This window comes from Anopheles bellator, chromosome 2, assembly GCF_943735745.2.
Source record: "Anopheles bellator chromosome 2, idAnoBellAS_SP24_06.2, whole genome shotgun sequence".
Taxonomy (NCBI): domain Eukaryota; kingdom Metazoa; phylum Arthropoda; class Insecta; order Diptera; family Culicidae; genus Anopheles; species Anopheles bellator.
Genome location: NC_071286.1, coordinates 27,926,048 through 27,946,901, shown reverse-complemented (window position 1 = coordinate 27,946,901; position 20,854 = coordinate 27,926,048). Strand labels below are relative to the sequence as shown.

Below are 20,854 nucleotides of genomic sequence, written 5' to 3'. Positions count from 1 at the left end.
GTGTGCATGTCAGATTAAATGATAACAATCCACCAACAAGGATAAAAACGACCCCATAAACGGATGCAGGGTTTCGTTAGTGTAGGTAAACAATGAATAAAAACGTGTAGACTTAAAGAGACAAGAGAGTGTAGGACAAATAAACGCATTATCTAGTATTGTAACGTGGCGATGCGTGTTTGACACAAAGCTATACAATTAGCGCCGTGGCCGCAGGGGGCCGTTCGTGAATATACAGATTATCTATACTTTGTAAATAAATCCTGGAGAAAAAAGAAGGCAAGTGTCACGCACTCCTGGTGATGAACGGTGGCGTGTTCCTAAGTGTACAGAAAATATTGAGAAAATTACGCGACATTCCTGCGCCCACGCATCCTTTCAGTTCTTTGTCCTGGTTTTTCGGTATTTTAGAGTTGCATGTAGTTTATTTTTCAATAAGAATTGTTTACATTGTTAGTGTAGGTATATCAATTTCATGTTGTTATGATGTCCCTGATGATTATCTTACTGCTTTAGATACACTTTCTCTTAAAAATTGCCTTTTCTCGATCCGGCCCTTATCAAAAGCGCTTAGTATTTGTTTCTTCTTATCCATCCGCCCGTTTCCATACAACGATTTGCGTGTTCTTCGTGGAATTATTATTGTTCGATCAACATAAACGCAAAAAGTGTACTACGTTTGATTATGCGCCCTTTTCCAATCTGGCTTTTCGAGGTGTGCACTGTGTCAGTGTGTTGTTTAGCCTTCCGCTTGCAAATGGAAACCGTGCCTTGATGCTGCAAAATGATGGTTGGCATTCGATTGGAACCGTTTTCGTCGTGAAGCGGTAATTAGTGTGCGCATTGTGCTTCGCATTTGCTCCGGCCCTTCCCGGTGTGTCCTGCGGGGTTCTAAGTAGAGTTAAAAACTTCTAGGCACTGTTTTCAGCGAACGGTTTGAAGTCCAGTTGAGTCCAGCTTGTTTGTTTTTTATAATATTATAAAACACTTCATATTAAAGAGCAATTTCCTTTCAAATCTACATGTTTCATTTGGCATCCACGGTTCGCAGTTTCTACATTTCTACTTGTAAAAAGTATCCCAGTCACATTCTCCGTATCATGTTTTTCCACCTATTTTTGCAGAATGATCTCGATTTTGATCATAAACACAATTCAACAGAACTTCAGATAATGGCAGCCTAAAACTTCTTACGAAAACGAGTGTGATGTGTACATGTGAGACCAAAATCATTTAATCGCTATTTGTTCAACAATTTCCGAGTAGTTCAGTTGGTGAAGATTGTGCCTAGCGCAAGTATGTATTCGAGTGTTTGTGCGTCTGTTATCGGTAATCTATATGGCTAAATGTAATTTCTTAATTCATGAAAATTTCTCAATGACACGGAAGCGTACGGATGGAATAACGCACTCCTGCGGGAAAGCTTCCGCTTTCTTTTGCCTTTCGCGTTCGGAACACAGAGGACGTCCTTCTGCATACTGATAGAGTATAGTGAATCAGTAAGTGTAAATAGTCGACTACATTGTCTGTGGCTCTAGCAACCACAGTCGTTTGGGGTGAAAACGAACAAAAAAAAATTGTATCGATGTGATGCTTTTCACTACTGAACTTCGGCTTCGAGAATCGATCGCATACCGATCAGTAGTTGTTCGTCATTGGCGGTGCGCTTGGCATCATCCCGTACGTAGGGTATCGGGGTGCATATTCCGGTCCACCGATCATGCGCGTGTATTCCGAATCATTTTTATCAGAGATGGATGGCGCTTTGTACGCGGTTTCGGCAAATGTTGGAGGTGCTAAAGGCGAGAGAGATGGATGGAAATAGAATAAGGTGAACAATTCCTTTAACATTACTTTGGCGCATGACTTACGAAGATTGGCGAACGTGCTGGCTGCGCCAATGTTCCAACCCAGCGCCCCTCCGGCACCGTTGCTAGGCGGGCTGGCCGGACTAACCGGTTGTGTGGGCAGCATGGAAGGATCAGTTTCGGCACCCATCGTCTGTGTGGCGGTATCCGGCGGATTGTCCGTGTAGGGCGGTGGCGGCTGGAACGATTCGAGCGGCACCGTTCCCAGCACGATCGGTATGTTGCCGTCCAGGGCCGCGTGCATGCCTTCCGGTTCCGCTACGACCTTGATGTCGTAGTCGATGTCTATGATGCCACAGTTGACCAGATTCGACGGTGGCAGCGGAGGTATCTGTATGGCCTGCTGCCACGTTTGACTGTTGCCCGCCTCGACCGGTCCCATTTGGATGGTGGTGATAATTTCCTTCTTGCGTTTCGTTTCGCGCCTCGGCGTGTGCACGTGGAATGCGAGCAGCTTACGCAGGGTGAGCGTAATTTTGCCCACACCAACATTGCTGGCGTTGTCACATTCCACCGTGACCGGTACCGTTTGGCCCGACACGAACCCCGTCACCGGGATGTGCACGATCACGTTCAGTGGGCCGGAAGCGCAGCAGAAACAGCAGAACGTTTTCTCGAGCTCCAGCTTGAACGGGTCCTTGACGCGCGGATTGAGATTCAGATCCACCGGCGAAATCACGGTGAATGCCATCTTGATGTCCTGGTCAAACTTCCACGGCCGGTCCAGTGTCACCTTGACCGTGTACCGGACGAAACCCCACTCGCCTTCGAACGACGATGGTAGCGTCGGTGGAAGGGCACAGGTGAATGGATAGGTGTGTACCCCGGGGCCCAGTTCCGTTTCGGCGCTATTTTTACCACCCAGCAGGTAGTACTGAATTTGAAAGTACTCCTCCTGGCCGGTCAGGTTCGTCGTCGATTCGTACTGCTTGCCGTTCTGGTCGGTTTTCGTTTCCGTCTGGCTCCATTTCGTTTCCGATTCGCCGGAGAATTTTATCACAATTCCTACAATTGGAAGAGATAGATGAGTCCGAATTAGTTCACATCATGAAAACGTTTAAATTTTCCAAAGCGTCTGTGCATCGGTGACGGTTGAGCGAAACTGGTTCTTGGGTACTGAACCGTAGCCCCTAATGATTTGGCCTTATCGAAAGCGCCATTGTTTATCGCCTACGAAGGCTGTGGCCTCAAGATATGCTATGTTGCATCAAATCCGGTGTGTCTCCATCTGTATCAGCATTGCTTTTGTTCATTACATTTCAATTGAAAAGGCGGCAATCATCCGCAGTAGCCATTTCAGGTTTAATTCGGTGATGAATGTTATACATCAGGTTTAGTTGGAGTTAAAAAAAAATTAGTCAATTTTCTATTACACTGCTTTACGTTGAACGATAATAACTTCCACATTTGTAGTGACAAAGGCACGCTTCCAATTCCATGTAAGTGTGCAAAATAATTTTTGCAAAATAATCCCATCAACTAAGAGGAAGCAAATAACGCCTGTTTTTGGAACAATTTCATCATTGAAGGGCCAAAGAGCGCACGCACAAGGGAATCAGCAGAATGTTTGGAAAGATAATCGATAAGGCTACTACGATTACAGCAGTGAGATCGATATTGTGTGTTCGTTAAATGATGGAAAACAACTATGTAATTGTGTTACCTTAGAAACGATCCATATGTCATCGAAACATCTACTCTCGCCCCACCTTACTTAAGGTGGTTTCCGGTTCCATATGGAGTCGGAACTATGATTTTGTTTCTAGCCGCTTTCCGTAAATTACGCCAAAGGGAGAGTTCAGGCATGTTTTAAACCCATTAGCAAAATAAATCAATGTATGGCCCACCGGCATCATCCGCTTTGGCACGAATGAAAAACAGTTGCTTTAAGCTAAGAAGAACCCGCGGTGACTTCAGCGCCACATAGCGCAGCGCAAGGGTATATTTTTAACCTTCCACGCGAGGTAGGCGATTGTTCTATTCTCATTTTCTCAAGCGTTTGACTACCAATTTCACGCTTGCCGGCGCTAGGTCAGTGGCCGATACTTCCAGATGCCGCCAGAAATGTGGACAAACTAGAACGGATTAGAATAAGGGGGGAAAAAATGTTGCGGACTAACGGTGTGCCAGAGGTTGGGTTGGGGCACCGAGAAGAGAATGAATCGAGAAGAGCGGTAACATATAAAAAGAAATGTTCCCCTTTCTCCCAAATGGCCGAGGACTTCGTTTAGACGACATTCCTTTTCCCTATTTTCAGCACCCAATCGGACGTCGATCGATTATCGTTAAATTCTATTAGCGAAGAAAACATATTGCAGCATACGTTGTAGGTCAATCGGATGCCCTCAGTGGGACGCGATGACACATTCTAGTGCGATGAAGTAATGCCGGTAGATTGAAACTTTGATTTTGCCCTGCCTTAGGTACACCGTATGTTGAAGGGTTCGTGACGACCGTTCTAAGAGCGAAAGATTAATGATACCGACACTGTAGCCACGGAAGCTCAACGGTGGTGTGGCCAGTCAGATTCACTGGTTATGCTGGTGGTGCCGTTGTTGGCCCATTGCCCATTTCTTACATTGCATTGCACACATTGCTCGAATAATCAAACACTTGGTGTGCACTCACAAACACACAAACGTAGCACGTAGCGTGTCACCGCTTTTTTGCCCGGATGATATCATCGCCGCACGATGCGTGCTCGTGTTGGGACCAGTTCCTCAGTTCCGTTCTACACTTTGTGGCCAGACTGTGTTCCCTTACCTCTAACTTTCTTCGGCGCGTCGAAGGTGAACGTTACTTGGCCATTAACCGTCTGCCCGGCGTAGTAGGTGTTCCACGGATTGTCGAGCTCGATCGTGCAATCTTTCAGACCCATCGCGAGGTGCAACAGCCACCAACCAGCCGCACAATGTCACCCGGCGGGGGGGTGTGACGAGATTTATGTGTTGCCCTCTTACCCCTCTCAAAGGCGACACGGAGAGCTACGCACGCACACGGCCTTTTTTGATGGACCGAAATCTTCCGCAATCGCGACCTGTCGCCGTGTGTATGTCACGTCACCAACTGCGGGCCGGGTAGGTAGCAGCAGATAGCGGACGGGGCAACCTCTAGAAAAGCGGATCTACTCTTCTGCCGAAGTATCGCGAACCGGAAGCGCTAACTCGAATTTCGGCTCTCGCCAACTCTTCACTCGAACCGGTCTATCGAAACCCGTTTGCGAAACGCAGAGACGACTTCAGCGAGCGAGGCACTGCGACGAGCATTACTAACAGCAGCACACCACTCTGCTCTGCTGCTGCTGCTGTGTGCTGGCTGACCCACCCGGCGCTCCCCGGTGACGGATGCCAGATTTTTCGCCGCATCACAGTGTTTGTGTGCGCGCCCGCATTCGGATGCAAGAATTTTGTCTGACGCTGCCGACCGTCGCACCACCCACCTTCCCGCAGCCACTGACCACTGCTGCGTGCGCACGCGATCCTTCACTTCGCCGGCAAGAGGGCACAACTGTGTGCGTGGAATCGCAGCTGCTTACGAGGGCCGGTGCAATGTTGCCAGATGGACATAATTTCTTCGAGCCTCGCTTTGAGTGAGCGGAACTTTTGAATAGCTTACTTCGATCAAAAAGTGAATCACAATTTTTCATGATTTTCTCTCGAAATAATTCGAACTGCCGTATTGCAGCAAACAAACACAGCCAACCATGGTGTAGTAGCGGCGTACTTCAATAATAATTTTGTATATTTGCAACAAATCTCAATGGCACTTGAGGTAGAGTTTAGCGGAGGTTTGCTTTGTTTGTTGTTTCCCTTTCCTTGCTGCTGTTTTGTTGTGATAAAGCGCACATTATGCAGAACAAAAGGTTTCACGCGCGTGAACGTCTTAATAGGTGTAGAAACAGTTAGTTAAGCGACATTCATTACAACCTGGAGCACATCGATCAAGTTTAAAAACACGCGCCCCTTTTCTTGCTTGCTTATTCTATATTCCGAATCGCCCGCGTCCGAAGCCGTCGCGGAAGCCATAAGCAATAGACGGCAAATGGCGACGACCTACCGTGTCCTTCTTGAGTTTTGTAAAATCAGATAAAATATGGTCGCGCGCGCGGGTTCGATCCAATTGTGTTTGCGGAGTACGGTGCAAAATGCGATGTGTGTATAGATACGATAATATAAGCGGTTTTTTTACGGCACGGCCGAAAAAGCGGCAGAGGCAGTGTGCAATTGATTGGTTATCTTCCGTTTTTGTACTCGTTTCCGTCCCCGTCACAGTTGAAACGTAAATATGTGTATCTGTAGGCTAATTTAGCGTGCTTTTTTTCTGGTGGGGGTGCCAAGCATTCAATTGCCGCAATCCATTCATTCAGTGACCGTCATCGGTCACGTTCCGGTGAACGACGTAGTGCAGGCGCACGTTGTTGGCGAAACCCACTCCTTTGGATGAGTCCTCGGTGTGCGATCGTCGAGCCGCTGCAGTGCTGCCAAGCGGGACACGGGTTCCGATGATGTCCGTGTATTGCTGGGAACCTGTTTCGGAGGGAAGGCGAGTACCAAAAATATGGGTTATGGGTGCAGAATCTGCCCCGAACCATTACGCTTACTGAATGGATCCCACGGGGACTTCGTTAGTGGCTTGAGCGTTTCCTTCGGCACGGACGCCTCCAGTGCGATCGTACCGATCGTGATGGGCATCGACAGGCGCGGGCTGATGTTGGGCCCGGTAACCCGCGCCTCAACTTCCAGCTCGTAGTCGATGCTAAAGATCGACGCCCCGTCGGTGTACGTGGGCGCCAGGGCGGGAATGAGCAAGTTTTGTTGATGTTTTATAACCTCGCCCGAGGTGACACCGGAACAGCGTGATTCGGCCACCACCAGCGCATCGGACCGGCTCGCAGCGGCCGGCTGTTGGCTGGTGTAGCTCAGCTTCTGTACCAACTTGATGCGGAACTCGTTGACGCGCGTCCGACTGCGGTTCACCGCGTCGATTTTTATCACAATCGTCTGGCCGGGGATGTAGCCGCATCGCGGAATCGCGGCCGATATGTAGAGTGGCTCGGACGAGCACGGTCCGCAGCAAAACACCTTCGTCAGTTCACTCTTGACCGGCAGGGCCAGCACCGAGCTGCCACCGCCATGTTCGTTGAGGTTCAGATGGCGCAACACGGTGAAGCTGGTCTGGCCGATCTGATCGCCCGTCGTACCGGTGTCGGCAGCGCCAGTAAATCGGTGGCGCTTGGAGCGATGAAGAGCCACCCGTGCCATGTACCGGATCCGGGCATGGTAACCCTCGAAGGCCGTCGGTAGGTGGGAGGGAAGTTCACAGGAAAAATGATACGTATGCGTTCCGATGGCGAGCTCACGGACAGGGCCGGCAGACGAGCCGCACAGGAAGCTGATCGAGTTCAGGAGCGTCTGCTGGCCATGGTAGCGGGTCGTTTTACGACCCGGCTGACCGGTCGACTCAACCACCTCCGACCATTCGATCTCCGTGACTCCGTTCAGCTGTAGGCTTACACCTGTGGAAAAGTGGAAATGGAACATAATTTCCCTGGCAACGTTAACCACCACGCGGGGGTTAATCCACCTACGCACCTACAACGCTAACTATCTCCGTGACACGAAGCTCAACCTGCCCGGCTAACGTTTGACCGGCCAGGTACACGCCGTACTGGTTGTTATCGAACCGGATGTAACACTCGGGGTCTGGCATTTTCTATCACTGCTGACGTCACTCCGGCCGACGCCTCTGGCCGGTACATAGCCACAGACTCCGAACCCGAATCCTGTTCGGTTCTTTTCACTCGCCCTCGACCCGCTGGTCTCTAAGACACGTGGGGACACGCCAGGCTGGCAGGCAAATGGAACTGAGTGTTTAACCTCCTGTTTCGCGAGAAGTTTACGAGCCGTGCTGAAAGCGTCCATCGATTTGGAAGAGCATCCTTGTGCCTTTTTCGGGCGAGGAACTATTTACCGTACAGTTTTCAACACCCCAAGAGTCTCCCAATCTGCGTGGGCGGTGTCGTGCGTCCAGAGTGACTGAAAGACGTAATACCTTTTTCGGGGAGAGACCATCAACGTGTTGATTGATTTTGGAAAAATTGATTTCCCCTGTCACTCGCTACCCAACCCGGTCTCAGCACTAGCACTGTTCCTTCAGTTTCGCAGCGAGAGGGAGAAAAAGGGAACCCAAAAACACTCCAAACTATAGTATAGATTCCGATAAACCGAAAAAAGAAGAACTTCTCCAGCAGCAGCGCGTAGGGTAGCACCCGCTCGCTCTAGACCGCGGTTCGTCCTTGGCTGCGTGTTTCACTGCAATGTTGCGTTTTTACGTACGCGAAAAAGTACGCGCACCGTCCCCGACGTCGCATGTTTGCGAAAAGCGAACCGGAAAACCGGGCGCGCGGGGATGATGTTATGTGTTCGCCGCGTGTATGTCGTATGTTTTTCTTTTTCCTGGCGGCCATGCTCCACCAACACACACGCTTTGACGTTAGTGCTCTGGGCTGGGCTCTAAGGATATTTGTCCTTACGTGTGCGTGCGCCCACCTAGTAGGCGTCGTTTTGAGTGATTTCCCCGTCCCGCATGCGACGAGTGTGGGCTCCCCTTTTTTACTCACAGGAAAATGAGTGACTGCAACACTCATTTGTAGTCGGCGCTGACCGCGTGATGTGCCAGTGTTGCCAGTGATCGGGAAAGTTTGGTTCCGATTGAATGAGATGTTTTAAGTAAACTCACTTTGAAGTTTAACAATATAATGTTTATTAGTAATGCACTTTAAACAGTGTACAAAACAACGTGCATTTATACACACAAACTAATAGCGGCTCCAATGTCTATCACATTCAGTTGCTAAAAGGGTATTGGATTGCATTTCGCTCCATTTCTTCAGGACTCGTCAAACCGGTAAATCATGTATTGGGGGGTGAACTTGCTGGTGTCGGTATTTTCTTCACCCTCCTCTAGAATATTGGCCGGCGTAGAGCCGACAGCTTCCTCGTACGAGGGAGGTGCTAGGGAGAAAAAAAATGGAGAAGAGAAACCGTCATTTTCCAGCTCCATCCGCCGTTCGGAAGCAGACAGGACACACTTACGCATCTGATCGATCGGTTGTGGTGCCGCAGCGGGAGGCCTCAGCTGGTCGTACGGAACGGGAGCTGATGCCGTTTCGGGCTGTTCAGAGACTTGCGGTGCACTCGGGACAGGATATGCTCGGACACCGTCTATGCCACCGTTGCGCATCGTCGGAATGGCGTGTGCCGTCAGCGGTACCGTACCGATCGTGATCGGAATACGTACCCGGGGGTTAATGTTCGGCCCCGTAATCTTTCCCTCGACCTCGACCTCGTACCCAATCGTCAGCACCTGACACTGGTTGCTGGTAGTGGGCAGAGCCGGGATGGCCAGAAACTGATCCCACGTGCCCTGCTCGCCGGCGGCCACACCCGGGCACCGCACTTCGGCCACAATTTCCGGTTCCAACCGCACCCGAATGTACGGCGTTTGGCTGATGTAGCTCACGTTTTTGATCAGTTTCGTGCTGAACTCGTTCACGCGTCGCTTGCTGCGGTTCGACGCTTCGATCCTCACCGCGATCGTTTGCCCCGGCACGTATCCAGCGATCGGTATTTGGGCCGACATGTGGAGCGGATTCGAGGCGCATGGTCCGCAGCAAAACACCTTCTGGATCTCGAGCTTGCACGGTACGGCCAGCGACAGGCCGTTCTCGTTAAGATTCACGTGCCGTAGCACGGTGAAGCCGACCTTATAAGTCGGATCTACCTTCCAGGGTCGGTGAAGCACGACGCGCACCGTGTAGCGTATGTGACCGAACTGACCCTCGAACGACGTCGGCACATTTCCGGGCAGAACGCACCCGAAGCGGTACGTGTGCGAGCCGGGCGCAATGTCGAACTGGTTGCCTTCCGGTGAACCCTGCAGGTACGTCACGGTGTTGATGTAATCCTGGCGCCCGTGATAGTGCACCGTTCGCCGTGCTTTTCCCGTCCCCGTCGTTTCGGACCATTTCACCTCGGCGAACCCCTTTATCTGCAGACTGACACCTGTGTGTCGCAACGGAAAGGATATGAGTCACACGTTTGACGGACCGTGGGCAAAGGTCGGTACTACCTTTTACTTTGAACGCTTCAAGCACACGCAGTTCCACGTAGCCCGATAGGCTTTGGCCGGGAAAGTACACCCCACAGGGATTGTTATCAAATCGGATCAGACACTCGCAACCTTCCGGCATGCTGCTGCTGGTTTGGATCGGTTCGGTTTGCTACTACCAATGACTGCCCAACAGGACCCGGAGCGTGGCGTGGTTCCCACCGTACTGGATTCCTGGGTCGCGTGTGGCACGAGAAAATAGCTTTATGATATGATTTTATCACTTCACGCCATACGTAATTGTGCCCTCGTCGCCGTCACATTGGCTAGCCAGCTTGCTATCGATGAAAATGATAAGAGAGCTTTTGAAAAACATACAATCAACAATAACGCCTTCGGTGGATCGGGTTTGATAAGATAAGCTGTGACACGGCGCGCGGGAGTCAATTGTCGTGAAGTGGACTTACATGCCCGGGGACCACAACGACCATCCGCGGGTATCCTTCCGGTGGGCGGTGTGCAGCAGTCGTCGTAGTCGTTTTTTGGACGCCACCTATCGCCGAATGGGGTCGGGTGCAGCTCTGTCATTTATTCGTCGATATCGGATCGAACGCTTATTGGGAGAACTCTTGGTCTCTCGCCGTTGTTTGATGTATAGGTATCATTCAGCCTCACGACCATGGAGTGTAGTATCTGGCGAAGCGGGGAATGCGTGTGGCAATGCCTTACTGTTTGTTTTCCAGCCAGTGTGTCGATGAATCATTCGATACATAAATCGGAAGTGACTTATCCGTGCGGCGGGGGCATTAGGAAACGCTAGGAATTATCGTAATTACAACTTGTCCCCCTCTAAATGATCGTTTGTTTTTTCTTCACCCTGTTAGATCACAATTTAACAAATAGTGAATATAGGTCATGAAATGAATGAATGAATGAATGATATATAAAACTATATGTATATGTACTATAAAAGATCAAGATCGTGAAGGACACGCAAGCTTGTGAGGCAGTGAAACGGAAGAAAACGATCGACATGACATTCATTTTTAATCGATTGTATCGTCAAGTGGAAGAATTTAAGAGCAAGAAGATTGATCGTTATAAGTCTAACAGTCTAGGTTGAAATTCCAATCAATGCGTAAAAGGAATCAATCTGTAAAGGAATCCGTTGTTGAAAATCGTGCGTCAAAAAGAAAAATCATAGATGTTAACTCGCAAGGTCGCGATCGTCGGCGAACGCATCACCATCAGCGCCATGATTCAAGCGCCTTCGAAGATGAAAACCCACCAAAAAACAATAACCGGTCACAAGTCGTCGTTTTATGCAATCGAAAGCAACGATGGCATGGGAGCAGAAACAGAGCCGAACCGCCAAACGAATGCCCTGGGTGCGGTGGGGGTAGTATCTGGAATTTTAAACCACGTTGCTGGCGACGGCGCGCAGCGTTAAGCGTGATCGCCATTCGTTCAACCGCAGAACCATAATCATGAGATAACCGAGTAAAGCCACGATAGCTAAATAGTTGGTGGGGGGACGACGACCACCAAATGGCTCGCGATCGCGATCGTTTGATCGTGTACACAACCAACGATCGGTCGTGGGCCACTATGAGGGACAAACACGCACACCACGCGCGGGTCGCGGTTTTCTCTTTTCAGCCCGAGTAGCCGGCGAGAAGGCCACGTGACGTCAGACACGCGAGAGGCACGGTTAACGTGCGATCGTCGGCCGTCGAAAGAGCAGCAGAGGGAGAGAAGAGAGAGACAGAGAAATAATGCCAAATCGCATTCGGCCCAAACACAAGACGAGTTGTTTTAGCTTGCAGCAGTCGCTAGCAGTGTAGCCTCCGGAATGTTTCTCGAACTTCTCGGTTGCGTGTCGTGAGCTCTCGATCAACCTCTCTCCACCACCACGGCCCATCACGGTTGTGGCTTTTCTCGGCCTTCGAATCAGGAATCGGTGGTCAGAAATAACGAGCAAAACAAAGTACAAGAACCGGAGATGGGTGTCGAGTGTGACATTCACTTTACCAACAGCACGCACGGAACGTTTCTCAGCGGCCAACGGCTGACCGGGAGTGTGCAGCTGAAACTGTCGGAGACGAAGAAATTCAACGGTGAGTCACAGCACGATCGGGCGGGCGGACGGCCGGGTGTGCCTGAAGATCGGCGGAGGGAACTGGCGCAACAAACAGGTTCGCCTTCCCATCTGCTTCGCCGCAGTGAAGTTGCCGTTCTGCTGCTGTCGTTTCTGCTGCCGCCAAGTAACGAGATGCTTGTTTACGTTTTCCAGAAATAAGTCTCCGGATTGCTGGGTACAGTGCCGTCCAGTGGTCCCAGAAACGTAAGCAAGGTCGCCGGCGCCGTACGATTTACTTTTCCGCCAAACGGGACCACCTGTCGTCGGTGAAGGTGCTGGTGGCGGCGCAACAGAATGGTAAGTGCGCGCCCTCGGACATGACCGCGGACTGTGGAGGCACTACTTGTTTATCGATTTCGCTTTCAGGCTCTCCAACGGAACTGCCTGCCGGGGAGCACATTTACGAATTTGCCTGTGACCTGCCGTCGCATCTGCCGACCTCGTTCGAGGGCTCACACGGTCAGTGCCGTTACACGGCCCAGGTGATCATGGACCGACCCTGGAAGTTTAATCTCACCTACAAGGTGGGCTTCACCGTGATTCAGCCGCTCGACCTGAACGTGCTGTCCCCGGCAATCCGCATTCCGGCGAGGATGGAAGACGCGCGCGTATTTTGCTGTGGCTTCTGGCGCACGAAACCGCTGTATGTGCGGGTGACCGTGCCGTGCACGGGCTACGTTCCGGGCCAGGCCATACCGCTCACGATCGAGCTAAACAACCGATCGTCGCGCACGATCGAGGGCGTCAACATGAAGCTGCTGCAGGAGATCACGTACACGAGCGAGATGCCGCACGCGAAAACCAAACAGGAAGTGCACACGGTCGTGAAACACATTGGGGACGGTGTGGCGGGTGAAACGCAACGCCAGTACGAGCAGCGGCTCGTCGTACCGACGGTTGCACCGACCGCTTCCGGTGACAATCTTATCAGCGTCGCCTACCGGCTTCACATTACGGTGCGTGTTTCTGGCTGTGGGTCCGATCCGGTGCTGCAGATTCCACTCACCATCGGCACCATTCCGTTGGTGTTCTACCAACCGCCGACAGTCGCTGTGCCGCCCGAGATGCCATCACCGGTGCCGGCAGGTGCAATCGGATTCAGCTTCGGCAACACATCGCAACAGCAGCAGCTACCCTCTGGTTCGTCCTCCGGAGTCACCAAACAGGAGCCCCATCGGGAAGGCACACTGCCACCGGAGTACCTACGTAAGTTGTTATACTCGCCAGCAACGGGTTGCACCGTCTGTTGTGGGTTTCAAAATTGACCAGCTTTCCACTGTTCTGTAGCTCCGCCAACGTACGAGGAAGCGATGAATGCGGCCGCCGTAGTTATCACCGACGATAGTGACACGCACGCTATCGGTACCAAACCCTACGTGCCGCTCTATCCGTCCTACAACTTTACCGACGTTCAGTGGCCACCACCAATGCCTCCGAAGCAGTGATATGATCACCGATCGCGATTGCTGTAATCTCTCCAAAAGGTGCCCCGTTGAACAGGGAACTTTACGAGGCGCGCGTATTTAATACAAGTTGTAGTTTGTTTCGCCTCTTTTCGATTTATTCTCCTACTACGAGGTTTTACACGGCTTTCCTATACTTTACAACAAATATTCCAAATACTTAATATCTTGCATCATTCTATTACCGGAGGAGCCTTTGTTGGGGAGTACCGTTTTTTAAGAGGGGACAATGAAAGGTTTATCCAAATATTTTTCACTGAATACGACCCGAACATTAATCCAACCAGCATCCGAATGCACGCCGATTACCAAGTCGCAACGATCGGGTCCCTACTTGCAGCAGCCGTCTTTCGCGCCATCTTTGCAAGGGCAGCTGCAGTGTGACTCGCAGCCACATCCGCTTCCGCAGGTTGCACTGGTGCATTTGCAACCTGAGATTTTTGAAAAGTGCCGATTTTACTTTTATCATCTAATGTTAGTTTGTACACGCAACAAAAAGAAACTTACTTTCAACACAAGTTTTGCAAGGCATCTTTAGGTAGATGTTTCTTTTTTTTTGTTGGTCACTACTCTCTTGAACACTGTTCACAACACAGCTCACTGTTGCCTGTTTGACTGTTCAAAGCGAGCCTGGCGCCGTTTTATATCTCGCGTGTGGCACTTTCCGTGTGCAACATGACCCACCGCATGGCGTGGTGCCCTTGCGCGTTACTGCGCCATCGATGGGTGGTGGTGTGGAGCGCAAACGATGACTGAGCCGCGTAGCGCACGGTTGGTTGTTTTGGTGGAACTAGGAATCCCTGTACGAACACATTGCCATTTGGCGTCTTTATTTCGTGGACGGCCCAACACGCTAGTTCGTTATCGTTGCAGAGAAACGTGATAAAATCCCTGGTACCCATGGGGCTTTGTGTACACACGGTGCCACGGAAGAGATTGGCCGGCCTCCCGGTGGATAGGGTTGAATCGACTTCCGATTCTCTGTTCTCTCTCACTCGTTGTACCTCTCTCACGTAACCATAATGCTGATAATCGGTAAAATTAACGACTCGAGAGTGGTGTCAATTGCAGCGGAGTGCAACGCCTAAAGCATAAAAAAACAAACGACTAACGTTTGCACACGGCACTACCACAGCATGGTACATGGGGTAGGCAATTTGCGCCCACACGGAAGTGCTGCGCGAGCATGGCGATGGTGGGCTATAAAAGTATGCACACCAGCATTGGCCGCAGTATCGTCTCATCGACTGTATCGAGCATAGCGAAAGAGAGCGAGCAGCATAAGCTTTTGCGCTCTACTGACGTGTTCCGCAGTTAATCCCCGTGCCGGACACACCAAGCTTCAGGTTCAGACCAGAGTAGAGTCGTGGCAAAGCAGCACCATCAACCGGGTTCCATTTCTATCGTTTGCGACGCAATATCTTGCTCACCGATCAGAAAAGATGCCTTGCAAGTGCTGCGGAAATGGTAAGTTTCTCCTTTTTTTTCTAGTGATAGCTTTGCAAATGGTGGCCTTTCCTCGATAAACCTTTTTGGAATTTTCTTTCCGCAGATTGCAAATGCAACAGCTCGTGCGGAGGAGGACAACCTTGCGTAAAGGACTGCAAGTGTGCCTGCGCCACCGGTGGATGTAAGGACAAGTCGGGTGGATGCTGCAAGTGAAGCAAATCTTGCGTCCAGCTCCATTGAGCGAAGTTCCGAATTCCGATGGGTGGCACAGTGGCATACCGCCGCCGGCGCGTATGTGAAGTGGCTGAGTAATGATCATCCAATAAAGTTTTAAATTTATTTAGTTTTAAATCAAATACCTAACGTTGTTTGGTTCGTTTCAATTCGGGAACGTATTGAAGGCGGTTCGTGGCAAACAAGAAAATAGCGGAGCGGTTTTGATGGGAAGGTTCAAATAATCATGGCTCATGGAATCGCGCCAGCAAGACTTTCTCTTTAGTCGATTAGCACGCCGTGTCTAGAACGATTATAATTTATCCGAAAAAGGTCCATCGCTCTTATAATGTTATATAAATTTGATCGCGCTATCTTTCCCGTCGATACTACCGATAATAGTGTGTGACATTGCCCACGTATCCAGCAATTGGACTTCGGGCACGATTCAACCTGAACTCAAGTGGGTCGTGTAAACGCTGCTCTGTTTTCGATAATCTCCTGGATACACTCTCCGCGCTCTCAGCACTCAGAAAATCAAAGTCAACTGTGTGTGCGAGACATTTCTCGCATTCTAGTGTCAAATGCTCGCATGGCGTTGTGTGCGTGTTGTGTCTATGTTGTGTTGGTCCAGTGGTCTAGTCGGCAGGTCGATTGGACGGTCGGCCCCGAAAAAGCGGGTGATATTCCGATCCGATAATTCGACCAACAACTGGTTCCTGTTCCTGGGGCATTCCGATTGCCGCGTTCGTCGGGTGAATTGGTGTAACTGTGTTTAATGTGGGAAATGTACGAGCCACTCGCCGTTCGTGCCCTGTTTGACGACTAGTTTTCGCGACTAACACAAACGATGAACTAATAGAGCTGCAGAGCGAAAGGAGGAAAGAAGACAACAACGGTCACATCACAGCAAACAATTGTGCCACGAGACTAATTTGTGTGACAATAGGGGACACATCGCGGCATCAATCAGCCGCGGAACCAGGCACCGACACGCAGGTGGTCGGGCGCATAAACAAAACGAAGCAATTAAAGCGCATCGCCGGTCGCATCCGGATTGCCAAAGTGGCTGGTGCGCCAAAAGGGGGTAAGCACGAGCTGGGCCTAGCGCAGAGAACATGAATGATTTCACTTTTTCGGCGTTCTCCACCAGTGAAAAAGAGCTGCACATACGCGAACACCACGGCGCACATAAAATAACAGTTTGTCGAACTTGTTTTCATATCAGCACCTGCTGGAGTCGTCGCGGCAAGATCAGCAAGATGCCGCTGTAAAGCAGTCAGCTACTTGTTTTGTGTGGCGCACATCAATCTCTATCCAGAGTATTATCAGCTGCCAATAGGAAAGGTTGTCGATATAACTAACGGAGTGTAACACAGTGGTTAGCACAGCCATTGGTGACAACACCGTGCGACACTCCACGTCATCGAGCTTACTGATTAGAGCCCCAGCTACGGCACGACAACAGGATAACCGCACACTGATTACAACATCCCGCAGGCGTTGGATGTTCGCCGTTGAGCCGGTCGGTGGGCGGTTCGTAAAGCCTTTACTCCACTCCGTTGCTTCATCGCAATCCGAAGAGGATGGTTATCCGACAGCTGATGGGCCTAAACCCGTGGGCCCGCGTACTCGTGCCATTCGTTTTCATCTGGGCCGTGTTGGTGCTGATATTCTACTCCAAGCTAAACACCTCCGCTTCGGGCAGCGCGTCCAGTGATGCGGATACGGCCCTGAAACGCCTCGAACAGGCACTCCAGAAGCTGGAACAATCGAAACAAATCGATCATGAGCTGCGTGCAATGGTGGACGAGTATTTGGCGGAAGTGGGAGCTTCAGCGGATCGGAAGCAGCGCTTTTTCGACGAAGTTGGCAATAAGCTTGAGCTTGAGAACGATGAATCGCAGTCGGCACTAGGTTCGGTTGCTGGAAGTCACGTGCGCCCGCGGACATCACCTTCCCTGGAGTATGAGAGGCTTAGGAGACGCGTTCAAACCAACACACAGGAACTGTGGAACTTTCTCCACTCGGAAGTAACAAAAGTGCAGAAGCAAGCCCAACGGTCAGCGCCGGAGCTGGTGAAGCCGTTGGCAAGCTTCCTTTCGTTGGCGGCCGAAAACAAGCGCTCGATGCTGGTCGATCTCGAGCGGGCGCGAGAAACAGATGGATACGAAGCGTGGCGCCACCGTGAGGCGGCCGAACTGAGCGAGCTGGTGCAGAAGCGACTGACGCGGTTGCAAAATCCGGACAGTTGCTCCACCGCCCGAAAACTTATTTGCCGGCTGAACAAAGGGTGCGGATATGGGTGCCAGTTGCACCATGTCGTGTACTGCTTCATCATGGCCTACGCGACCGAGCGTACGTTGATTTTGAAATCGAAAGGCTGGCGGTATCATAAGGCCGGCTGGGAGGAAGTGTTTCAACCGATCTCCGACACGTGTCTCGATTCGAACGGTGCCTCGCATGCTAGTTGGCCGGGACAGTCAAATACGCAGGTGCTAACGCTGCCGATAATCGATTCACTCAACCCACGGCCCCCGTACTTGCCGTTGGCCATCCCTGCCGACCTTGCGCCGCGGCTGATGAAGTTACACGGCGATCCGATCGTTTGGTGGATTGGCCAGTTTCTCAAGTACCTACTAAAGCCCACGGGCGATACGCAGCAGATGCTTGAGAATGGCATGGAGCGGTTGGGCTTCAAAAAACCGATCGTTGGGTAAGTTGACAGGTGTCCCCGACTGTACTGATTGCAAATATGTGTATATTTTGATGCTGTTGCAGTGTGCACGTGAGACGAACGGACAAAGTTGGCACGGAAGCTGCATTCCATAGCATCGAAGAATACATGACGGCCGTCGACGACTACTACGATCAGCTAGCGCTGACTGCGAAGAAGGTAGACAAGCGACGCGTCTTCGTAGCAAGCGACGATCCGAAGGTAGGGCCCATCCATTTTTGGCCACAAAATCATGGGGTTATGTTGAAACTCAAACGTTGTTCGTCTCCTTTGGTAGGTTATTGAGGAAACAAAAAATAAATATCCTCACTACGAAGTGATTGGTGACCCCAATGTAGCGAAAATGGCGGCGGTCTCGACACGTTACACCGATTCGTCGTTGAACGGCATCATCCTCGACATCCATCTGTTATCGCTAAGCGATCATCTCGTGTGCACCTTCAGCTCGCAGGTATGCCGCGTGGCATACGAAATCATGCAAACGATGTATCCGGACGCGTCGGGACGGTTCCGCTCGCTGGACGACATCTACTACTACGGTGGACAGAACTCGCACAATCGCGAAGTGATACTACCGCACGATCCTCGCAACCATGACGAAATCCAAATTCGGCCCGGCGACCTTGTCGGTGTGGCCGGCAATCATTGGAACGGGTTCTCCAAAGGTAAGAACATCCGCACCAATCAGGTCGGCCTATTTCCGTCCTTTAAGGTGAATGATAAAATCGAAGTCGTCGAGCTACCGACGTATCCGTACGTGAAATAGTTACTATTGCCACAGTCAGCTACAGAAATGACAATGCGGTAGGAAGAATGCTTCCATACTTTGGGAATGCGAAAGGGCCGAGGAAATGGGGTCTCCCATGAGTGTGTGTGTGTATGTGAGCATGCGTTAAAACGGTATAAGCGGGTTTTCCGGGGTGCATTGCGAGCAAAACAAAAAATCTGCCCAGCGTCAGAGCGATCGCTGCTTTTTTTGTTGTGTGATACTTGAGACTATTGAATTTGTAGGACAATTATTTGTTTTCCTGTATACTATTTTATTTCTGTTTTGACGCTCGATACTGGCAAATGTTGAGCGAATGAGCCGAGGCAATCTAGCGAAGGGTGTAGGAGGAAGTGATAAAAATAAGGAAGAAAATAATGAACAAACAAAACTGACGAACAAAAGTACGGGCATTCGATGTTATCATATTACATTACCTTTGCTGCGCATTTGACGCCTGGAATAGGATAAACGATAGCCAAAATCTGCTTATTAACAAGAGAACAAATTTAAGTGAAGCCGTAAATAGTTAACGATGAACAGTTTTTGGAAAACCATACAGCATAAAAAGCTCATTAGACAAACGGATGTGAACCTTGAATATTGTAGCCAAACGAACAAAGTTAGTCAGTGGCGACAAGCTCGAATGGCCAGAAGTGCGTGCGAAGGCACTTCAGCCGAATGCTATTCTTGTTAGATGCGCCAGAACATCACCTGATTTGATATAGATCCGCCGAACAATTTTTTGATTGACGAAGATGAACAACCAAAACCATGTAGAACGGTAAATTGTATGTAGTAACGTAATTCCCTAAGAGCCGTAAGCCAACAACATTCATACCGTGAACACCGATCGAACGTTTGATAAGCAATGTCTACTTTTTAAACAAGAAAGTAGATTTATTTATGGTAAAAAACGCATAAAATGTTTCATTAAGGTACGGGCGCACCACGTGTTGAAAGAAATTCACTCCGCAGCAGTTCCACCGTTGCTCGATGATCGATTTCTTATGCAGGGAGCGCGCGTCGACGAACGGGAAGTAAACAAAGGCGCTCACATGAGTGGCTGAAAGGACCACAGTTGATCTCTGGTCGTTGCGTTTGGTGCGCTGTCAAGAAAATATATTTTGTAAACAAAACTCTGCTGTTCCATGAACTGCGGCATCGTGCTGGGGACAGACGCACTCCCTGCGAAACTAAAACAGTCTCGGAATGCTCTCGGCAATGATCAAGGACCATCAGGCGAAACAGGCGGCCAAGAAGGAGGAGCAAGGTAAGCGATGCTAGCACGGTTAATCCTGGCGACTGAATCCATAACATTCATTGTCTAGAGCGCCGTCGTAAAGAAGCGATCATGTCAGCGAATGAACTGACGCAAAATCTCGTTGATCATCTAAATGTTGGGTAAGACGGTGACGGTTTCTGCTACATCTGATGTGTGATGCTCACAACATTATTTCCAGCGTTGCACAGGCGTACCTGAATCAGAAACGGTTGGATGCTGAAGCCAAACAGCTGCATGTGGGGGCCACGAACTTTGCCAAGCAGACGTCTCAGTGGCTCGCACTGATTGAGAATTTCAATGGCTCGCTCAAGGTTTGTCCTTCCCTTCGTCCGCCCAGTTTACTTTGGTTAGTTCACATGTTTGCTTCTACACAGGAAATTGGCGATGTGGAAAATTGGGCCAAAACAATCGAAAGTGATATGAACGTGATAACGACGGCACTGGAGATTGCCTACAAGACGAGTAGGGAAAAGTAATTTGTGCGATCGACCAGCGACAGCGACACACGGAGTGAGATGAAGAAAGAACCATTTTAATCACTGTACGCGTACGACCAAGTACTTCTTTAGGTGTTAAGCCGTAGAGCAACGTCATCCATGCTACGTGCTCTAACATCACTAGGGAAATAATCAATTGCTGCTCTGCGTGATATTTGTTAACCCGGGTGTAGTTAATTGCTTGAATAAACATTCCAAAGTATATCTCGAACTCATTAAATAATCCCGAACGGAGATTGAGTGGCAACGACCTGTGAGCGGTCCTAAAAATAGGTTCAATTTACCCCACACCGCGTAGTTCTTATTACGTTTTGTCTGATTAACTTT

At 50.2% G+C, this 20,854-nt stretch overlaps 6 protein-coding genes across 6 annotated transcripts; 3 read left to right on the top strand and 3 right to left on the bottom strand.

Moving 5' to 3' along the window:
* Nucleotides 1-1,457: 1,457 nt before the first annotated feature.
* LOC131207352 (arrestin domain-containing protein 17-like) lies at nt 1,458-5,150 on the bottom strand. The gene is made up of 3 exons (XM_058199962.1): nt 4,632-5,150; nt 1,872-2,873; nt 1,458-1,796 (listed from the first exon to the last, which is right to left on the bottom strand). The coding sequence occupies exons 1-3, from the start codon at nt 4,744-4,746 to the stop codon at nt 1,639-1,641; spliced, it is 1,275 nt and encodes a 424-aa protein (XP_058055945.1). The 5' UTR covers nt 4,747-5,150; the 3' UTR covers nt 1,458-1,638.
* Nucleotides 5,151-6,230: 1,080 nt separating this feature from the next.
* Nucleotides 6,231-7,580, bottom strand: LOC131207294 (arrestin domain-containing protein 3-like). Its single transcript, XM_058199906.1, has 3 exons — nt 7,460-7,580; nt 6,469-7,383; nt 6,231-6,394 (listed from the first exon to the last, which is right to left on the bottom strand). The coding sequence occupies exons 1-3, from the start codon at nt 7,575-7,577 to the stop codon at nt 6,231-6,233; spliced, it is 1,197 nt and encodes a 398-aa protein (XP_058055889.1). The 5' UTR covers nt 7,578-7,580.
* Nucleotides 7,581-8,697: 1,117 nt separating this feature from the next.
* Nucleotides 8,698-10,185, bottom strand: LOC131209949 (arrestin domain-containing protein 3-like). Its single transcript, XM_058203123.1, has 3 exons — nt 9,999-10,185; nt 8,963-9,931; nt 8,698-8,881 (listed from the first exon to the last, which is right to left on the bottom strand). Exons 1-3 carry the CDS (start codon nt 10,117-10,119, stop codon nt 8,757-8,759), a joined length of 1,215 nt encoding a protein of 404 aa, XP_058059106.1. The 5' UTR covers nt 10,120-10,185; the 3' UTR covers nt 8,698-8,756.
* A 1,757-nt stretch (nt 10,186-11,942) lies between these two features.
* Nucleotides 11,943-13,744, top strand: LOC131209174 (arrestin domain-containing protein 2-like). Its single transcript, XM_058202173.1, has 4 exons — nt 11,943-12,094; nt 12,271-12,414; nt 12,484-13,323; nt 13,405-13,744. The coding sequence occupies exons 1-4, from the start codon at nt 11,980-11,982 to the stop codon at nt 13,560-13,562; spliced, it is 1,257 nt and encodes a 418-aa protein (XP_058058156.1). The 5' UTR covers nt 11,943-11,979; the 3' UTR covers nt 13,563-13,744.
* Nucleotides 13,745-15,912: 2,168 nt separating this feature from the next.
* Nucleotides 15,913-19,659, top strand: LOC131206927 (alpha-(1,6)-fucosyltransferase). Its single transcript, XM_058199528.1, has 3 exons — nt 15,913-17,958; nt 18,024-18,180; nt 18,257-19,659. The coding sequence occupies exons 1-3, from the start codon at nt 16,829-16,831 to the stop codon at nt 18,743-18,745; spliced, it is 1,776 nt and encodes a 591-aa protein (XP_058055511.1). The 5' UTR covers nt 15,913-16,828; the 3' UTR covers nt 18,746-19,659.
* Nucleotides 19,660-19,875: 216 nt separating this feature from the next.
* Nucleotides 19,876-20,731, top strand: LOC131210349 (biogenesis of lysosome-related organelles complex 1 subunit 1). Its single transcript, XM_058203581.1, has 4 exons — nt 19,876-20,018; nt 20,077-20,149; nt 20,209-20,341; nt 20,405-20,731. The coding sequence occupies exons 1-4, from the start codon at nt 19,958-19,960 to the stop codon at nt 20,504-20,506; spliced, it is 369 nt and encodes a 122-aa protein (XP_058059564.1). The 5' UTR covers nt 19,876-19,957; the 3' UTR covers nt 20,507-20,731.
* The last annotated feature ends 123 nt before the right edge of the window (nt 20,732-20,854 follow it).